Source organism: Phalacrocorax carbo, chromosome 3 (genome assembly GCF_963921805.1).
Source record: "Phalacrocorax carbo chromosome 3, bPhaCar2.1, whole genome shotgun sequence".
NCBI lineage: Eukaryota > Metazoa > Chordata > Aves > Suliformes > Phalacrocoracidae > Phalacrocorax > Phalacrocorax carbo.
In genome coordinates, this window is record NC_087515.1 from 78,155,853 (window position 1) to 78,172,706 (window position 16,854).

Here is a 16,854-nt window from a genome sequence, read left to right on the forward strand (position 1 = left end):
ACTTATCATCATTCACACTCAGAAGATATTACGGATGTTACTTAGCATTCCTTTCAAAGCCTGTATGTGACAGTCTGCCAGAGGCTGCAGTTCAAGTTAGATATTTCTAAGACTCTGAGGGATGAGAATGCACATCTAGTCAGTACATACAATATAACATGCACATGCAAATATGATCAGTTGCGATAGCATGTGATTAACTAATGACACGAAAGTGAAAGACTCCATCCACCCCTTTGTCACAAAGTAGGAAACTTTTCAAAACAATTGGAAGCAACACAATGCTACAGTGACAATCATCACGGTGAGATGCCTCCTTTTCCTTAGAAATTAGTTGCTTATATTTAAAATCTCAAAACCAAACTAACATCCTCCTCTCCCTCTTTCTGGAATCACAAAAGTGAACCAATATGATACCAAACTTAGAAAACTAAGTTTCCCAAGCAAGACTGGAACGAAAACAAGAGCACCGACCAGCTTTCCGGCTGCTCTTCAGAACAGGATTCAGCTGCGCTCCACCTGCCAAGTACCGATTTCGCCCCACCACCACCCGGGCAAGCCACACACAAAAACAAACACGGGGGAGCGCAAGGCAAGAGTGTCTGAGGAACTCCAAGCAGGGCACGGCTTTGAGACGGAGATAGCACGCTGCAGTAAGCTCAGCCGCCGCAGCGAGACCCACCGGCCGAGCTGCCCGACAGACGCCCTCCCTCCCCAGCCCGGGCCCCCGCACCGCACCGCACCGCACCGCACCGGGGGGCAGGGCAAGGCCGGTCGGTCGCAACGTTCGCGCGCCGGCCCCGCACCCGCCCGCCCCCGTTTCGCCCCACTTCCGCGGCCCAGCGCTGCCCATGGGCCGTCCCCTGCGGCGGCGGCGGCGGGCGCGGCGGGCCACGGCCCCGAGGGTGGCGGAGGGACGCCTCTACCTTCACGGCTACTTCCGGGGCCGCGTCGACGGGCAGGGCCGGGGGGGCGGCGGGCGGCGGGCGCAGGTGCAGCACGGCGTCGCGGGTGGCGAGCACGGCGGCGCCCTGGGAGCCAGCCTCGGCCTCGGGCTCCGAGTCGGGCTCCGAGTCGGAGCCGCCGTAGGAGGCGAGCGCGGCGATAGCCGCCGACATCTTGGCGCGGGGGACGACGGGACGGGCAGGTCCTGGCAGCTCCGCGGGGCTGGCCGCCTGCCTTCCCCCGCAGAACGAGCGGGGTGGGGCTGCGCTCCGAAAGGTAGCTCATTAAAACGGAAAGTACGCTCTGAGGGATCCGCTGCGGTCTGCTGCGGGACGGACAAGCGTTTGAAGGGGGAAATCATCTCCCTTCGCTGTTCTTGGTGCTTAACCTTTCAGGACTCCCGGGCGGGACTACAAGCTCCGGCATGCAACGGGCTCTGCGGGGCGGCCGCTGCCGGCCTGTCGCCGTGGGAGGAGTTTTATTGCGCCGGTCTTGCCGGGGGGACGAGCGGGAGGGGGAACTTCCCGCTGTCCGGTCCCGGGGAACGCGCGCCGGCCGGTGACAGCGGCTGCCTGTCCGCGCCCAGCCCGTTACGGCCTGTGACGGGCGCTTGGGCCATCTCCCCCGCTCTCGCCTGCACCCCACGTAACGGCAGGGGAAAACACGCAACAGAGGCTGGGCGCGATAGCTCCCGGGCGCCCGCCACCCCCCGCACGCAAGGGGTTTTCGCCGCCTCTTCAGCAGGGAGGCGGTGGCAGCTGAGCCGGGCTGTGCCGGTCCCGCCGCTCCGCCGGCGCTCGCTCAACCCCCAGCTCCCACCGCCCCGGCCCGGGGGCGGACAGTGCCCTGGGGAGCCCTGCCCCCTCCCGCTGATTGGCCGTCAGCAGCCGGCTTTGTGTACGTCACAATGGCGGGCCCCGCCCCGCCCGTGACCGGGAGAGGGAGCCGGCGGGCCGGACCGTACCACCTGCCGCCCGCGGGGTGGGGAGGGGTGGGTTCCCTTCGCCTCCCCTCCCTCAAGTCGCGGGGTTGGGGGGCGGCGGCGGCGCATGGACCAGCCCGAGCATCGGGCGCGGGGGGGCCGGGTCTGGCCGCCGGGTAAACAGCCCTGCCTCCCGCCCGCCCGCCCGCCTCGGCGCGCCGAGAGGCCCCTCCTCCCGCACACACACGCGCTGTCCTGTCTCTATTGTGAAGCCTTCGGGGGAGCTCCGCGCCGCCGCACGCGCCCCCGCCGCCTCCCCCCGGCCCGGAGCCGCCGGTCGGCTGGCGGCGGCGGCGCGCGCGCGGAATGGCCGGCGCCGTTTGAAGTTCCAGCGCCCCAACGGCTGCGGGGGCAGCGCGAGGCGGAGGCGGAGGGAGGGGCTGAGGCGAGCGGCGTGAAGGTGCGAGGCGAGGGGAGGCGGAGAACGGGAGCCGGGCCGGCGAGTAAGTGCCCCCGCACCCTTCCCTCGCGGCCCCGGGGCGGGCGGGCGGGACCGGGCACCCTCCCTTCCCCGCCGCGCCCCCGCTCCCCGTCGGTCCCTGCCCCACAAAGGGACCGGCCCCCGCCAGGTGTCGGCCCCCTCCCCTTTGTCCCTGCCCTTGCGGGGGGTGGCGGCGGCGGAGGGAGGGAAGGAAAGAGGGGGGAAGCACGTCGCGGCCGCCGAGCCCCTCTCCCCCGTCTCTCCGCCGTCCCCGCTCGCAGGGGCAGGAGGGGGGCGTGTTGTGAGGCGGAGGAGCGGAGGGGGCCGCGCGTGTGCCGGAGCGCGGCGGCTCTGCTCTCTCTCCACCGCCCAGACCGCTCGCCCCGTGTGCCCGTAGCCGGCGGGGGCGGCGGGATCGCCCGGCGGGGAAGGTGGGGCCGTGTGGGGCTGGGGTCAGCGGGGCGGGGGCGGTGGGGGTGACGTCAGCCGCCGCCAGGTGCGAGCGGCGGGCTGAGGTGTGAGGTGGGGTGTGAGGTGTGAGGCGCTCTCCCCTCCCCTCCCCTCCCTCCCTCCCTCCCTCCCTCCCAGCCGGTCGCCGCCGCCGCGGCGTCGGGGTGACTGGGGCTCGGGGAGGGCGGCGGTGGGGACGGGCGGCGGGTTTGCCCCTCGCAGGCCGGGGGATTCGATCCGACCCGACTGACGGCGGATCTCCCCGCGGAAACACTGCTACCATTGTGAGGCCGGCTGGGAGCGGGAGAAGCACGTATGTTCCAACTTCTCCCGCCAGCAAAACGCCTTCTTCTGCGCCCGCTTCACCCGCCGACAGAATAAATAGAAAAAGTACAGAGCGCTGAAGGGCTAGCTTTAATGCCAGGTACATGCATGGCGCGTGCTTGCACCTGGAGCAGTACATTGCCATGACTTCCTTTCATGCTGCATGTGCTTTCAGCATTAAAGTGAACATACAGTGACATCTAATTGTGGCACAGTGGCATTTAATCTGATTAAATGCTCTAGTTGGATTTTCCACCCTTTTCAGTGGTCTCGGTTTTAATCAAATACCTTAGCAGGAGATAGAACTTGGATTCTGTTTGAAAAAATGATAGCATAAACGTAAGGGCAAATAGGAAGTGTTCACAGCACGGAGCGGAGCAAGATGCTGCATTTAGATTGGTTTTATTAGACATGGGCATGCCTCTTTGTATGCTAGAAACAGGATTTTAGGTAAAAGTCCCACATTTTCAACACTGAGACCTTTCTTTTGTTTACATCTCCAACTGCTGAGATATACTAGCTTTTCGTATGGTAACGAGTTGATTTTTTTTCTCTTGAATATATGGATGATGAGTCTTTAAGTAAGGAAAGCTATATGACGTTTCACATGAATCACTGCTTACTAATATCAAAAGTGGATCTTCCACTGCAGTCAATTTGTTTATCGGCTGTAATTGTTAACTGATTCCATATGACTGCATTCCTTTTTTCTCTTGGCATGCAGATGCTGGGTGTTGTCTGAAGTTGAAAGGTGTGCTCCCTGAAAAGTGAAAGATTTCAAGATCTATTTGTGCAACCAGTCTGTAATATTTTACCTGGAGAATTGTGTGGAAAATTATTAAACTAATTCTGCTTTGTTTCCTTGAATCTGAAATGTTTAATTGACAAAGCTGTGGTAGTTTACCGAAGTATGTTCAGCTACGTTGTGCCCAAGCATCCTAGATCGCTTGCCAGTAAAATTTAGTCATCTGGGATTCTAGATGTTTTCATTGTAGAACCTATGAAAACCACTTACTGGTTTAAATTAGTTGCCTTTCAGGTACTATCAGGCTAGTGTATAAGCAAGCACACAAGAAGGCATTTAGGGAAACACCATCTGAAGTTTCTCTTTGCTTAAATTGTAGCAAAGATTAATTTCTAGTGAGCATGCAGATGCCATTTTTGAATATGAAATACTGACTTTACTACGCTTTAAAACTGTAGGCAGGTAATATACATGGTTATCTAAAATCTGGTTTTATTGGAAAAGCTGAGGAATTGCTTATCATCACTCATCATTTGTGTCAAGATAGTATATTAACACATAGTGGCTATTAACGGAATATTTGTGCATTCAAGAAGGGGTGTTTTGGTATAAAACAAATCAAGAGAGTGAAACAGCTTTCAAAAAACCTCTTCTCATTGATTATCATATGCTGTAAGTATGTTCTGTTTTAATCAGGTTCCAGAACACTTATTATGTTATGCATTGGATGCTGCTGGTTCTGAGGGCAGACTGGAGTAGTGGGTGGAAGGTGATTTGGGTTACTTGGCTCTTTCCATCCAGCTTTTCATCTGCTGTTTTTCCTAGCAGTCACTTTGTCTCTCTTCCTTTGATTTCTCTGAAGGATGATAAAGATGTCTAGCTTTGTACAGCACTTTTGTGTATAAAAAGGGCCTTTTGGCATCTGTTTGTTAGTACTCCCGGTGGTGGGTGAATACTATACCAAGTAATACCAGGTCTTCCTTTTTTCCCTCAGGTGAAGGAGGAAGAAGTGTTTTGAAAGAGTAGTTCCTTGAGCAGTAGAAGCCTGGCTTCTTACCCTTTTTTCCCCCTTTATTAAAAAAAAAATAACCTCACAGATGATTGTAAGCTCTAAAGGATCCTCCGCCCCCCTGCCTGTTTGAAACATTTACAGCCTCATCCTTTTGTGGATCATCTAATGTCTAATAAGGTCTTAATGCATACTGCAGCCTTTCCCTTGGTCAGGACACTGATAGCATCTTGATTTCATGAACTTAGCATTTTCTTAGGCAATTATCTTTGAGACCTCTACCCTTCTGTCAAACGTGATTGAATTCAGCCAGCCAGTTTCCAAGGGGGGGAATGCTCTGTCCCCCCCTTACCCCCCCCCCCCCCCCCCCAACACTTCCTGCATGAGACTAATTTCCTTAAAAAGCTGGGGTAGAATATATTAAGTTTTAACTGAACATTTCACATTTTTTCCTTCACGTCGGGCTTTTCTTCCCCATAGTAGATAATGAAATATGTTTCCCTGTGCTTTCAATTTGTTTTATCCTACTTTTTTCTCCCTTTACTTGCTCTTTCATAGTTCTGTTTTGTTGCTTTCCGTGATGGATGTGCTTTATCTCATACCCTGTGTTTTCTGTTGGTTTTTCTTCCCCACAGAAGATGATGCATATAGTCCCTCTTGTTCTGTTTTTCTATGTATTTTTTTTAACACTCTGAAACTGCTATCAACCCACTTGCATATACACTTGCTTCTCATCCACCAAGATCTGTAAGTCTGCAGTTTGGAGGAAAGGAAAGAAAAAAAAAGCCAGATACTTGTCAGACAGGATTGAACTAAAATATGAGGCTCTATTGTCTGTGGTAAATTAAGAGTTTGAAAGAAAATGAGGGTTTTTTTTTCCTTTGTTCCTATGCTTTTGGCTGCTGAGAAAAGGTATCCTGATGGAAGTCTTATCAGGTTACTGTCACTGCATTTGGATTGGGCCTTTTTATAACCTTCTGCTTATGTGTCTGATGTGTCTTAATGTATTCTATTTAATTTAACTGTTTGGAGAAGAAGGCACCTTTTATAACTCATGCTCTGCCTTTTTTTACCACCTTGGAGCCTCTGACTGCTGCAAGGATGATAATACCTCTTTTCCAGTTTTTGTTTTTTTGGACTATGTCCCAGATTCTCAAAGATATCAAGGCGCCAGATTGCAATAGGAGTTCTGTGTTCCAGTACATCTGTGAATCGGTCTCTTAAGTTTTTTGGGAGGGATCTTGAGGTTGTCTGACACAGATTACAGGCTATATATTTCATGTTTACAAGACATGGTTTCAGAGAAGAAAAGATATCAGATAAGACCGGAGCAATTTAGACTGTCATACTTATTTCAAATGACTTCGCAAACAAAATAATTTTTTCTGCAGACCCACCTCCTCCCTAGAGGTCATAAGCTGTGTAGCCTCTTCAAACCACTCAAGTGCTTATATAGTGCTGTGACCTGCATCTTGTAACACAAGTTGAACAAAGAATGTGTCAGAGGCAGAAAAACATTGATTATAGACTTCCAGGAAACTAAACTAATTAGCATAATTAGAAATTCTCATCTTTAATATTGGGTTTCTTAATTCTCTGAAAAATGTTTTTAAATCAGTTAAAGGGCAGAAAATGACATCAAAAGTGTATACAATTCTAAAATGTTTATCAATATGGGAGCTTATATATTTTTGGGGGGTGGGAAGCTAAATTGAATGCTAGCTTACTTATGCTAGTGTGTTGGTGTAATAAATTACCTTATACACACAAAGAACTACAGAATAACAAAGGTAGTTATATTTAAAAAAAACACTTAATGAAGAGCAGAAATAATGGATAGTTTCAAATGAGTTTATTCCTTGCTGTTGATTGACTTTTTAGTTAGATGCTATGGTTGCAACACAGATTTAGTCTTCTGGCAGCAGACTCCATACAGAAGTAGATTATTATGAATGCCATAACTGCCTGACACTTAAAACTGATTAGAAAACATGAATCTATTCTAAAGCCAGGTGGGTTTTTCTGGCATCTAATAAAAGGCGTTAAATTCTGTTGAAGCATTTCTTATAGCTAGGGCATTTGTACTGTTTTTTTTCCCCTTTTTTCCTGCTCTGTGGTAAACTGCATTTGTTTACTGGGAGTGTTAATAGAGTGTCTGTTCTCTATCTGGCTCTTGTTTTCATAGATTTGGAGAACTGGAGTCCAGTTTGGTAGAAATTGGTCAACAGATTTTAAGTTACTGAAGGAGAACTTCCAACAAATACTCTGCAAATGATCTCATAAACTCTGTTTGCATAGGAAATGGGTCTCAAAATTGTTGGGTGCCCTTAAAGAAAAAACATACACATGTAATTCTCATCGCTTACAGTCGCAAAGACTGATGATAGACTCAGTAGTACTAACTAGTATTACTAATGTAGTTAGTACTGCTTCTGCAAAGACAGTGGTGCCTCACTAATCTACTAGGGTTTCTGATTGCAGTAATAGCATAGCAGATTAAACTTTAATATAGTTCTAATTTACATATACTTTTTAAAGGTGTAATTGAAGGTTCCACACACCAGGCTATTAAACAAAGAAGCCACAATGTGAGAGGTAAAATATTTTAATGGGATACACAAATCTCTGAGAGGAAATAACAGAAATAAATGTTAAGTTATAGGAGGCTTAATGTTTTGTCTTAAGTCAGGAGCTGTTCAGTATTTTCAGTTAGTCGTCTGTAGAATTTGATTTATAAAGTAGCGGTGTTTACTGAGGATTCAAAACTGTTCAGTCAAATTCAGGAGTAGTGGAAAGGTCATCTGAAGTCTAAGCAAGCTGTGTGAAAGGATAGCAGGATGACAGGTAAAACTGATTGTTGGTATATGCGAAACTGCGTGTTTTGGAGGCAGAAAATAAGATACCATTTATGTCTTAGAAGTTCCTAAATTAACAGAATAGAACAAGAATACAACTTTGCAGTTTGCTGAAGTATCGTTATCCAATTTGTATCTGTAATCAGAAGTGGGGTAAAAAGCATAGAGAAGGAAGTGTCAGTCTATACAAATTCCTTAATTCTTACTTGCTATTCAAAGTGTTATTAACTGTCAAATAGTTTAAAAAAGATAAATCACAGTGTTGTAGAGAGTTCAATATGAAGGCTATAGCAGAGTCTTTTCAAGGGACTGAAGAGATTATAATCATTTACCCAAGGAAATGAAATGCAGATCAAACAAGTGAGGAGTGGGAAGTGATAAAATAGATGTGAATTTACGCTCTCCTATAGCAGATGTAAAAAAAAAAAAAAAAAAAGGCAAAAAAGCTGCATTCAGTAAAGGACAGTTTATTGAAGCCATACTTTTTTTGCAAGGAAAGGGGAACTGAGAATTTTTCTCTGCTTCCCCCCCATGTACCTGTATTTCTCTCTATGTATATATGTGTCCATCCGTCATTCAGTGTTAGATTATTTCTCTTGAATACACAGAACCAGCTTAAATTCCTTGCTTTATTTGCTTCAAACCAATAATTTGAACTTTGTTCTTTCTCATCAGAGATGACTGCTCAAATAAATTAATACTCATTGGAGTGAGGTATTCTCAGTCTTCTATAGCTGAAAATAATTTTGTAATTTCTGGGCTTTGGGGTAATTTTCTGGCTGTTTGATGTAATGAATAGTTTTACACAAAATTAAACAGTCCAAATCGGGTGATAATGGGAGAAACTCTTACATCAATATGTTGAATATGGAAATGGCTTGTAGCGTGGGGATGGCCAGTTTGAACACAAACTGTGGATGAAAATTGATGTTTGAAGAGAAGCCATCAAAGGCCAATCCAGCAAGCTTAGAGTGGAGGTATATGGCAAAGGAGCATGAGGGTCCTTTTCAGGGGTGGAATCTTCTTTCAGATTAACCCTTTTATTTAGTATCAGCACTGTATAATAGACACATACATTTTGGAAAATTGGAAGAGTGATTGACACTGAGGTACTTTATGGGTGGTACTTATGCCAAATAATGTATTCCGGTAGCTCGTCCAGCAGCACCCAGTTGCTGTGTCTAAAGTAACAGCTATGGAGTAGCCAAAATCAAAGCTGCCAGCTATATTTATACAACATGATACTCCTCATGGTTTGAGGGTCCAGAATCTTTTACCTTCAGGCACATTCAGGATGGTGACATGGGTTCAGATAGATTGTCTGCCGGATCAGCTATACCAGATAAGCAGGGTCACTATTGAAGAGCCATTGCTGGTAGCTCAGAGCAGTTTTCCACAAAAGATTCTCATTATAATAAAACAAAACAGTACTGTCCACAGTGATTTTTGGCACAGACCTTCAAGTAAATAAAAAAAAAAAAAGGAAAATAACAAGTTGTTTATAACTTGATAATATGTGTGAACTTAAGTAGTTCAACCAGCTCGTGTAAAAATGGTGTGCAGAGTCAGCTTTTCAGTAAAAAAAACAAGAAATGCTTAACTTGTTAAATCTTGTTCAGCCACTAGCCACTGAATGTGTATGCAGAAATGCTTAGAGAGGTCTTTTACATTCAGCTGGCTCTGCCTTTTTGTTCATATTAAAAGAGAAGGCTGTGATTGACAAACTTTTCCAAATGTGGCTCCATGTGCAGTTGTGAAACTTACCAGTCTTGAGAACACAACCAAAAATACAGGTTGAGTTTGTCGTAAGTACACTTTCCTTGGAAGCCTCTCCACAGGAACAAGGGCTTTACAAAAATTGTGTCATTTGTGGGAGAGAACTCTCACTTCTGTGCCTCCCAGCTACCTGGTGTGGCAAATGTCAGTCTCTGCTGGTAATACAAGACAGTGATATTTATTACATCTTAATACTCTGAGCAACCTTTGCTAGTTGATCCTTTTTTGGACAGCCTTAAATGTTCTGTTATATGATCTTCATAGCAGGAGAAAAAAAATATCTTAGAAATAATTCAGGAGAAGCTATAGGTGGCATAGGCTGCTGTAGAGGTGAGAATGAAAGTTTCTGGCATTGCAGTCTGATCTGAATTTCTGTTGAGAAGGACCAGGAGTGCTGGTGGACAGCAAGCTGGCCATGAGCCAGCAATGTGCCCTTGTGGCCAAGAAGGCCAATGATATCCTGGGGTGCACTAAAAGGAGCATGGCCAGCAGATTGGGGGAGGTTATCCTCACCCTCTACTCTGCCCTAGTGAGACCGCAGTTGGAGTACTCTGTCTAGTTTTGGGCCCCCCAGTTTAAGGACAGGGAACTGCTTGAGCAAGTCCAGAGGAGAGCTACAAATATGATCAGGGGACTGGAGCATGTCCCTTATGAGGAAAGGCTGAGAGACCTGAATTTCTTCATCCTGGAGAAGAGAAGACTGAGGGGGGATCTCATCAATGCTTATAACTGTCTAAAGGGAGGGTATCAGGACAATGGGACTAGACACTTTTCAATAGTGCCCAATAACAGGACAAGTAGCAACGGGCACAAGATGGAACACAGAAGTTCCAGCTAACATGAGCAAAAACTTCTTTCCTGTCAAGGTGCCAGAGCAGTGGAACATGCTGTGCAGGGTGGTTGTGGAGCCTCCTTCCCTGGAGACATTCAAAACCCACCTGCACGCATTCCTGTGCCCCCTGCCCAAGCAGGGGGGTTGGACAAGATGATCTCCAGACGTCCCTTCCAACCCCTGCCATTCTGTGATTCTGTGCTCTTATGAAAATACATAAAAAATGATACGAGCAGCGTTTGGGGTTGCAGAGATCTACATTGCAGCTGAAAAATGGCATTATATGGCAGAATACATATGCATATCATATACAGAATGAACTGATGTAATTCCATAGTCTAGTGCACTCTGGAAACTTCAGACGTGGCCACTCACTTGAAACAATGCTGTCTACATCCCCAGGCAAAAATGTATTCTGTGACTCTAGCTAGCATGAGTGGTCTATTAAAAAAAATATGTGGGTTGCAAAGGAGTTAACAGTTTTTGTTTCCCGTGGGAATGAACTTGAAGCAAATCTACCTTCAGCAAGTTCCATGATACAGGGAAAGGTTCTGTAAAATTCAGTCCAAAAAGTATATACCTTCTACCAACTATGATGTTTCCAGTAATGGAAGTCAGATATTGGGGATTGTCTGTGACTAGCCTATCTAGCTAGACTTTTATCCCTTCTGCTTCTATTAGAAAGATTTTCTTTCCTTGTGTAGGAAATACAAAGTTTTATTAACAGGAAGAAAGATTTTTGTTTATACTATTATTTCTGTTCGGAGGAGAATTGGACTTCTAATCCATACCCGTGGCTACTCTGCTGATAAACACCGTACTTCATTCCAGAATGACAAATGTACATGTCTTTGAGGTCTGTATAGGTTTGTATTCCTCCTGTACAGTCATCTGGCTGATCTGCAGGAAAGTTCAGAGTGGGGCTTCATTGCTCTTGAAACCCCAGGACCATCCCTTTGAGTGTCTGTTGATTTGTTTAGTACAGCATAGCATGTTATATTTGGAATGACCTTCTTGTGGTGGATCAGTGTGGCCCAATGGTGGGACATCTTGATGGATGTATATACTTTAGTGGCCTAAAATTTTTCTTACTCTGAGCTTCTGACAGCAACTGAAACAGCCACTTAATGACTAGTGTTGTCCTAAAGTGATACTTGGTAAGAGGTTTCATGTAGAATAATCTCTTGGTAGAGAAAAATCCCTGTTACTTTGAAAGCTTCAGACTCTTGTCCAGTCACATAAAATAGTCCCTTAATTCTATCTGGGAATACGCTGACAAGCAAAGCCATTTGTGTACAGAAACAGTCTAAATGGGTCGTCTTCTGTGCCTGAGTGTTTTCAGAAATGTAAGCACTTTCCTGTAGCTCAGTGCTTGCATGTGGGGCATTGGCTGCCAAAACTGATTTTTGAGCATGAATGTAGCATCCAATCCTTTTTATGTGGTAAGAAGCAAATGTTTCAGTTTTTCAGAATCCCAAACCATATGCTTGTTGGAGATATTCTAGTCCATCCTTGATTATAATGAGCTTCTTTACTCACAGTTTAGTAATTTTTCCTTTGAAACCTTCTGTATCATTAGAAGAAAGAATCTTTTTAGAAAAAAGATTAACTTCATTAAGCAAAGAGATAAGGATACGATTTTAAAATGGAGTCAGCTGGAAAAGAAAACAGTAAGAACTGTATGATGCAGTCATAAAACGTGTTGATCTCTTCTGGTTATTGGTTAGTTTTTGTTCAGAAGCATGTTAGCTAGAGAGAGCTAAGGACTCTGCTTGATGGTGACCTTCTAGAAGGCTGAGAAAGACTTTGAAGGACAGATTCTTCTCTACCTGTTTTATGCCTCATTTTTCAGGAATTCATAAGCTCGCATTGCAGTACTTTCAAACATGCACTGTAAGAGTTTTTACTCTTGGTTTCCTACCTTCCTCAGAAGTCTGACTTGCAACATAAGGCTTTCCACGTGTTGGTTTTTTTTTCACTTGCAACTTGCCTATACATCATTTTTGCAGGTTAGCAGTTTATGTTAATTTTCAAGATATTAATGTCCATTTAGATCCCAAGACTCATCTGATAGCCTTATTTTTTGAGTACTCAGCTATGTCTCTGCTTGAGTTGCAGACAAAATGATAGATGGTTTGATTCCATGTTGGAACACGAGCAACCCTTTGGACATTGTTGTTGAAAGGCTTCTGGAGAAACCAGATTCACCTGTACTTGGGAACAGTACTTTGATTCAAAAGATATACTAAAGAAAAAATATATATTGTGTCAGGACCTTATTTCTGTAAGACTGTAGGAATGATGAAATATCTGGAGTATTATAGAAGAAAAATGCATGTTTAGTGCACAGAATTATAGCCCTTTAAAAAGTGCAGACATTTTAGGATGCCTAGAACAGACAATGAAATATTTGAATATAATTATAATAATCCTGTTGTTCAAATTGGTGGGGTGTTTTTCTAACTTTCTTAAGGAGAATTTATAACTGGTACATGGTGGTCTCATTGCAGTGCATGTATTAATTTTGGGTAGAATTATGCAAGCTTTGGAGATAAGATTTAATAAGTGACGTGCAGATCTATTTAAAAACTACAGAATTGTAACTTAATTCCTAGATTTAATCGAATAAAATGATGTTTATTACTGATATTTAATAATTTTTCTTTTGTTACAAATGGTGAGTTTTGTTCTATAGATGTAATTATAATCGAGTGCTTCAAAATCACTTGTTATTCAAAGTTAGTGACAGTTTATAGTGAAAATGAAATATATTGTCATTATTACATATTTAGAAAGTAAAAGTATTGCTAATACTGTTTGTTATTGTGCAGCTGTTAGGATTTTAAGCATATATTCTTTAATTAAGGGATACCCTAGGGAGAGAAATTTGTCTATTAAATATACTTGGCTAGTTCATGAATTGGGCAGATGGGTGAATGGCATCCAGTTTATCTCTGGTACAAGGGCAATATGAGCCAAAATTTAATATTTTCAGTGGATGTGCTTACGCATTGTAAAACTTATGATCAGAACTAGTGTTAATACTACCACAGATAAGCAAGGAGTAAATGGATCTGAATGTGTATTAGCTTCTTCTATTACATTGTTTAACTCTTCTGTAAAGCAATCACTTGTGTTCCAAACTTTCTGTGTCAAAAGTACAAACTTGAGTCATAGACTTGAAAAGTCTTGAGTTTAAATTTTTCTTGAACCTGCATTTGTTTGTGTATTGAGCTTATTATGGAAGTGTATTTTGAAGAATATCAACATGAAAACCTATGTAGAAAAGCATGGCCTTTAACAAGCCCCGCCCCCCTACATACACTGTTATTTCTTCTTCAATTTTTGTGCGTCAATTATATGACAAGTTGTGTTTTGATGAAGTCAGAATTAGGTCGTGGTACAGGACTCATGCTTAATAATTTTAGTGTTCTGCTTCTGCTGGGATGCCACTTTCAGGCTTTCCTAAAGATTCAAAAGCTAGTGCTCCAAAATCTCAGGCAAATAGTATGTATTATATGGGGAAAATAATTTTTGGTAAGTTTGATTAGCACTGGGGAAATTAATGTACTGAATCTTTAGTACAACCAGCAATATTAAGAAGATACTTTACTTGTCATTAAAAATTAGGAAGTTGCCCGTATTGAGTATGAAAACCAACCTAAAGCTCAGTAATTTAGAATTCATACATCCCATTAAATAGCTATAATTTGTCATGTATTAGTAGAAAATAATAAGAATTTTTGTCCTGTTTAATACACAGTGTGTTTCATTCCCTCTGCTGCAGCTTGGATCTTTGTTGGAAAGTTGCGAAATGAAATGAATGCCTGTCAGCTTAGTTGTGACTTAGGTACATTCTCCTCTCTTCTGTGTAACATGCATGAACATGAAAGGAGAGAAACAGTGGTTTGGCCTTGTTTTAGTGCTAATTGAGATACAGTGTGTCCAGTGTATGAGACTTTGGGATAGAAAACAAAAACTACAGCAATCTTGTTTTTCAAGAAGAAAGTGGTGGATTGCTTGGGAACTGCAGCTGAATGTTACTGGTGGTAGACCTTTCTGTTTAACAAAGGTGTCAGCTGCTAGCTGCTTTGGACTATGGCTAAAAATTGTCAGGCAAATCATCAGTCCTTGGTGTTTTGTCTGGTTTAGTATCTACCTACTTTTTTTCTAACAAACAAAGTGAAAATAACAATGTCAAACTTCCCGAGAACATACATTTCTTTTGTTTGGTTTTTAAGGATGTTGTCTGTGTTCTGAGTTTGTAACATTTTTTTTTTTTTTAATTGTAAAACCAGAGAATTTTAGAAAGTTATTAAATGAAATACAGAAAGGCTCTCTGGAGGATTGCATTGTGTGTCCTACTGCTGAGTCATAAAATAATGCTTGCTCTTTTCTGCTATTGTGAGACTTGAATTGTTTTGTGGTTAATGGAATGACTGTAAAGGGAAGGTGAATAGTTTTCTAATTTTTGTTTGTCTACAGTGTCTCTTCAATATATGTATTCTACCCATGGGAAGTAGGAGATATGCTTTTGAACTCCCAGAAAGCCAAGGAAGATGTTTCTGCTTTGTAGGGGACAGACCTAATATCAAAGATGGGCACCCCCTCTCCTGGCCACTTTTGGTGAGAGAAAATAAGGACATCTGCTTCATTCTTTGAAGGATTGAATGTGCACAGCTGTGTTCATTGTTACTGAATAAAGAAGCTTGCCTATAGGTTTAAATCTGACATGAAATCTAGAAAAGGGGTGGAATATAAAATTTGCCTGTCTTTACTGTCATCCATAGATTTTTAGATTATACCCTCTCCACATCATACCATATGTGGGTAGTCTAGAAGTTTACATGAGGGTTCTTCTATGAAAGGCAGTCCATACTGCCATGGGCATAGGATGGGGCTGAGGCAGCACTGGCCCGTTTCCAGACACCTTAAGGGATAGCTGTCTAGGTAGACGTACCGTAAATGTTTTATTAGATCTAGGCTTTAATAGTATGATCAAATTTTACCAATTGGTATGTAATGCAAAGTTGATTGACACAACTTGTAAATAAAAGCAAGTTGGGTTTTTCAAATGTGAGGATAAAGCTGTCTATGCAATACTGAAAAAATGTGTCTTTTAAATGAAAGCAGACAAACTTGTACCTGTGGAACTGGAGTCATAGTGTCTCTTTCTCAGTGCATTTCTTAGAAGAATGAATGCCTGAAAACAAACACTGGTATGTGTTTTTTTGTTTGGTGTGTTTGGGTTTTTTTTGTTTTGGGGGCTTTGGGTTTTTTGTTTGTTTGTTTGTTTTTTGGGGTTTGTTTTAATACCTTCCCTACTCCTGATATTTCAGTATTGAGCAAAGTTTTTAGATGCATTTTGGGTAATTTAAGTTTGTTTTACAGCATACTAGCAATCTTGAATGCTGTTTGGGGACATACAATAAAAATGAAGCTGACCAGTAATTGGTAGGGAAAAAAGAATTGTTAGAATTTGGGATCATGTTTCATGTGTGATTATAATCTTCTCCGCTCCCTCACCCAAACTCTAGTCTTAGGAAGATAATTTTTTTTCCTGGACGTGTGAAGTCTAAAGTCGCACCATTTTCCTCTCAATCTTCTAAATATGGCACCTCATAAGTGCTGATTTACTATCAGCTTTTTTATTGCAATGGAGCATGAATTTATGAAAGTGATCTATTTCTATACACAACAGAGAAACTTCGAGCAGAAAAATCAACACCTATCAGTATTGTTCCACCATTTTCAGTGCCTGATATCCTTTATCTCTTCTCCCTGAATCTGGTGGTGTGCTGCAAACCTCCACTGCTGTGAGGCAGCTAATAAGAATGTAAATAGAACTTTTTCTTAAGCTAACAGCTTTCAAACCTTTTTCCTAGAAGCTGCTGAGCTTCTTTTTACTGCTGTTTGGGAAACACCAGCTTGGTTTGTCTACCCCTGCTCTGTTGTACCTCTGTACATACCCACAGAACACGTCTGAGAATGAGGAATGCAGAGAGGCAATAGGTTCACTGTCTTCCTTCAGTGGAGAAAGGAAGGTACCAAAAGCTGTTGCTTTTCTAAAGGGCAGTGGTGAGCTTCCCTTAGAGAATGCCAGCTAAAGCCTTTCTCCTCACCTCAGAGATTTGCCATCCTTGCTCTGTCACACCTACCCAAAATGGCCCCAGAGAGAGCCATATCTGTAAGGGGTCACCCCTTACAGTATGCTTCCGTCCAACATTAAAAGCCCCTCAGACTGACAGCTGCTGTCATGGAGAAAGAGATCTCTGCAGGTGTTGTGTGACTGCAGCTTTTTAAGACCAGCAGAACCTTTAGTCACTTTAATGTTCTGTTGTGACGTGCATATAATGGATATTTCATGGAATCCATAAGCTACTCTTTGTCAGAACATTCTGAACTTCAGGTATTAGAAATTAATTGAAGTGAACATTTCACTTCAGCCTTTGCTGACCTCTGCAATCCACGCTACTGCTTGGGATAGTAGTTGTATTCACTCGGCCATTAAACAA

The 16,854-nt window shown here is 43.7% G+C and overlaps 2 protein-coding genes across 6 annotated transcripts in view; one reads left to right on the forward strand and one right to left on the reverse strand.

Annotated features, from left to right (window-relative positions):
* CDC40 (cell division cycle 40) overlaps window positions 1–1,158 on the reverse strand; it is a 44,985-nt gene extending 43,827 nt beyond the window's left edge. The window contains exon 1 of the mRNA XM_064447467.1: window positions 927–1,158. Coding sequence (XP_064303537.1) covers window positions 927–1,118 — 192 coding nt within the window. The 5' untranslated portion in view covers window positions 1,119–1,158. The remainder of the gene's footprint in view (window positions 1–926) is intronic.
* Window positions 1,159–1,948: 790 nt separating this feature from the next.
* The window catches only part of WASF1 (WASP family member 1), a 103,160-nt gene continuing 88,254 nt past the window's right edge, over window positions 1,949–16,854 (forward strand). For 2 of the 5 annotated variants that reach the window (XM_064447468.1, XM_064447469.1), the window contains exon 1: window positions 1,952–2,370. The gene's annotated coding sequence lies outside the window, so the exon portion shown is untranslated. Of the gene's footprint in view, window positions 2,371–16,854 lie in introns of all 5 variants that reach the window. The other 3 variants (XM_064447473.1, XM_064447471.1, XM_064447470.1) reach the window with 3 other exon arrangements.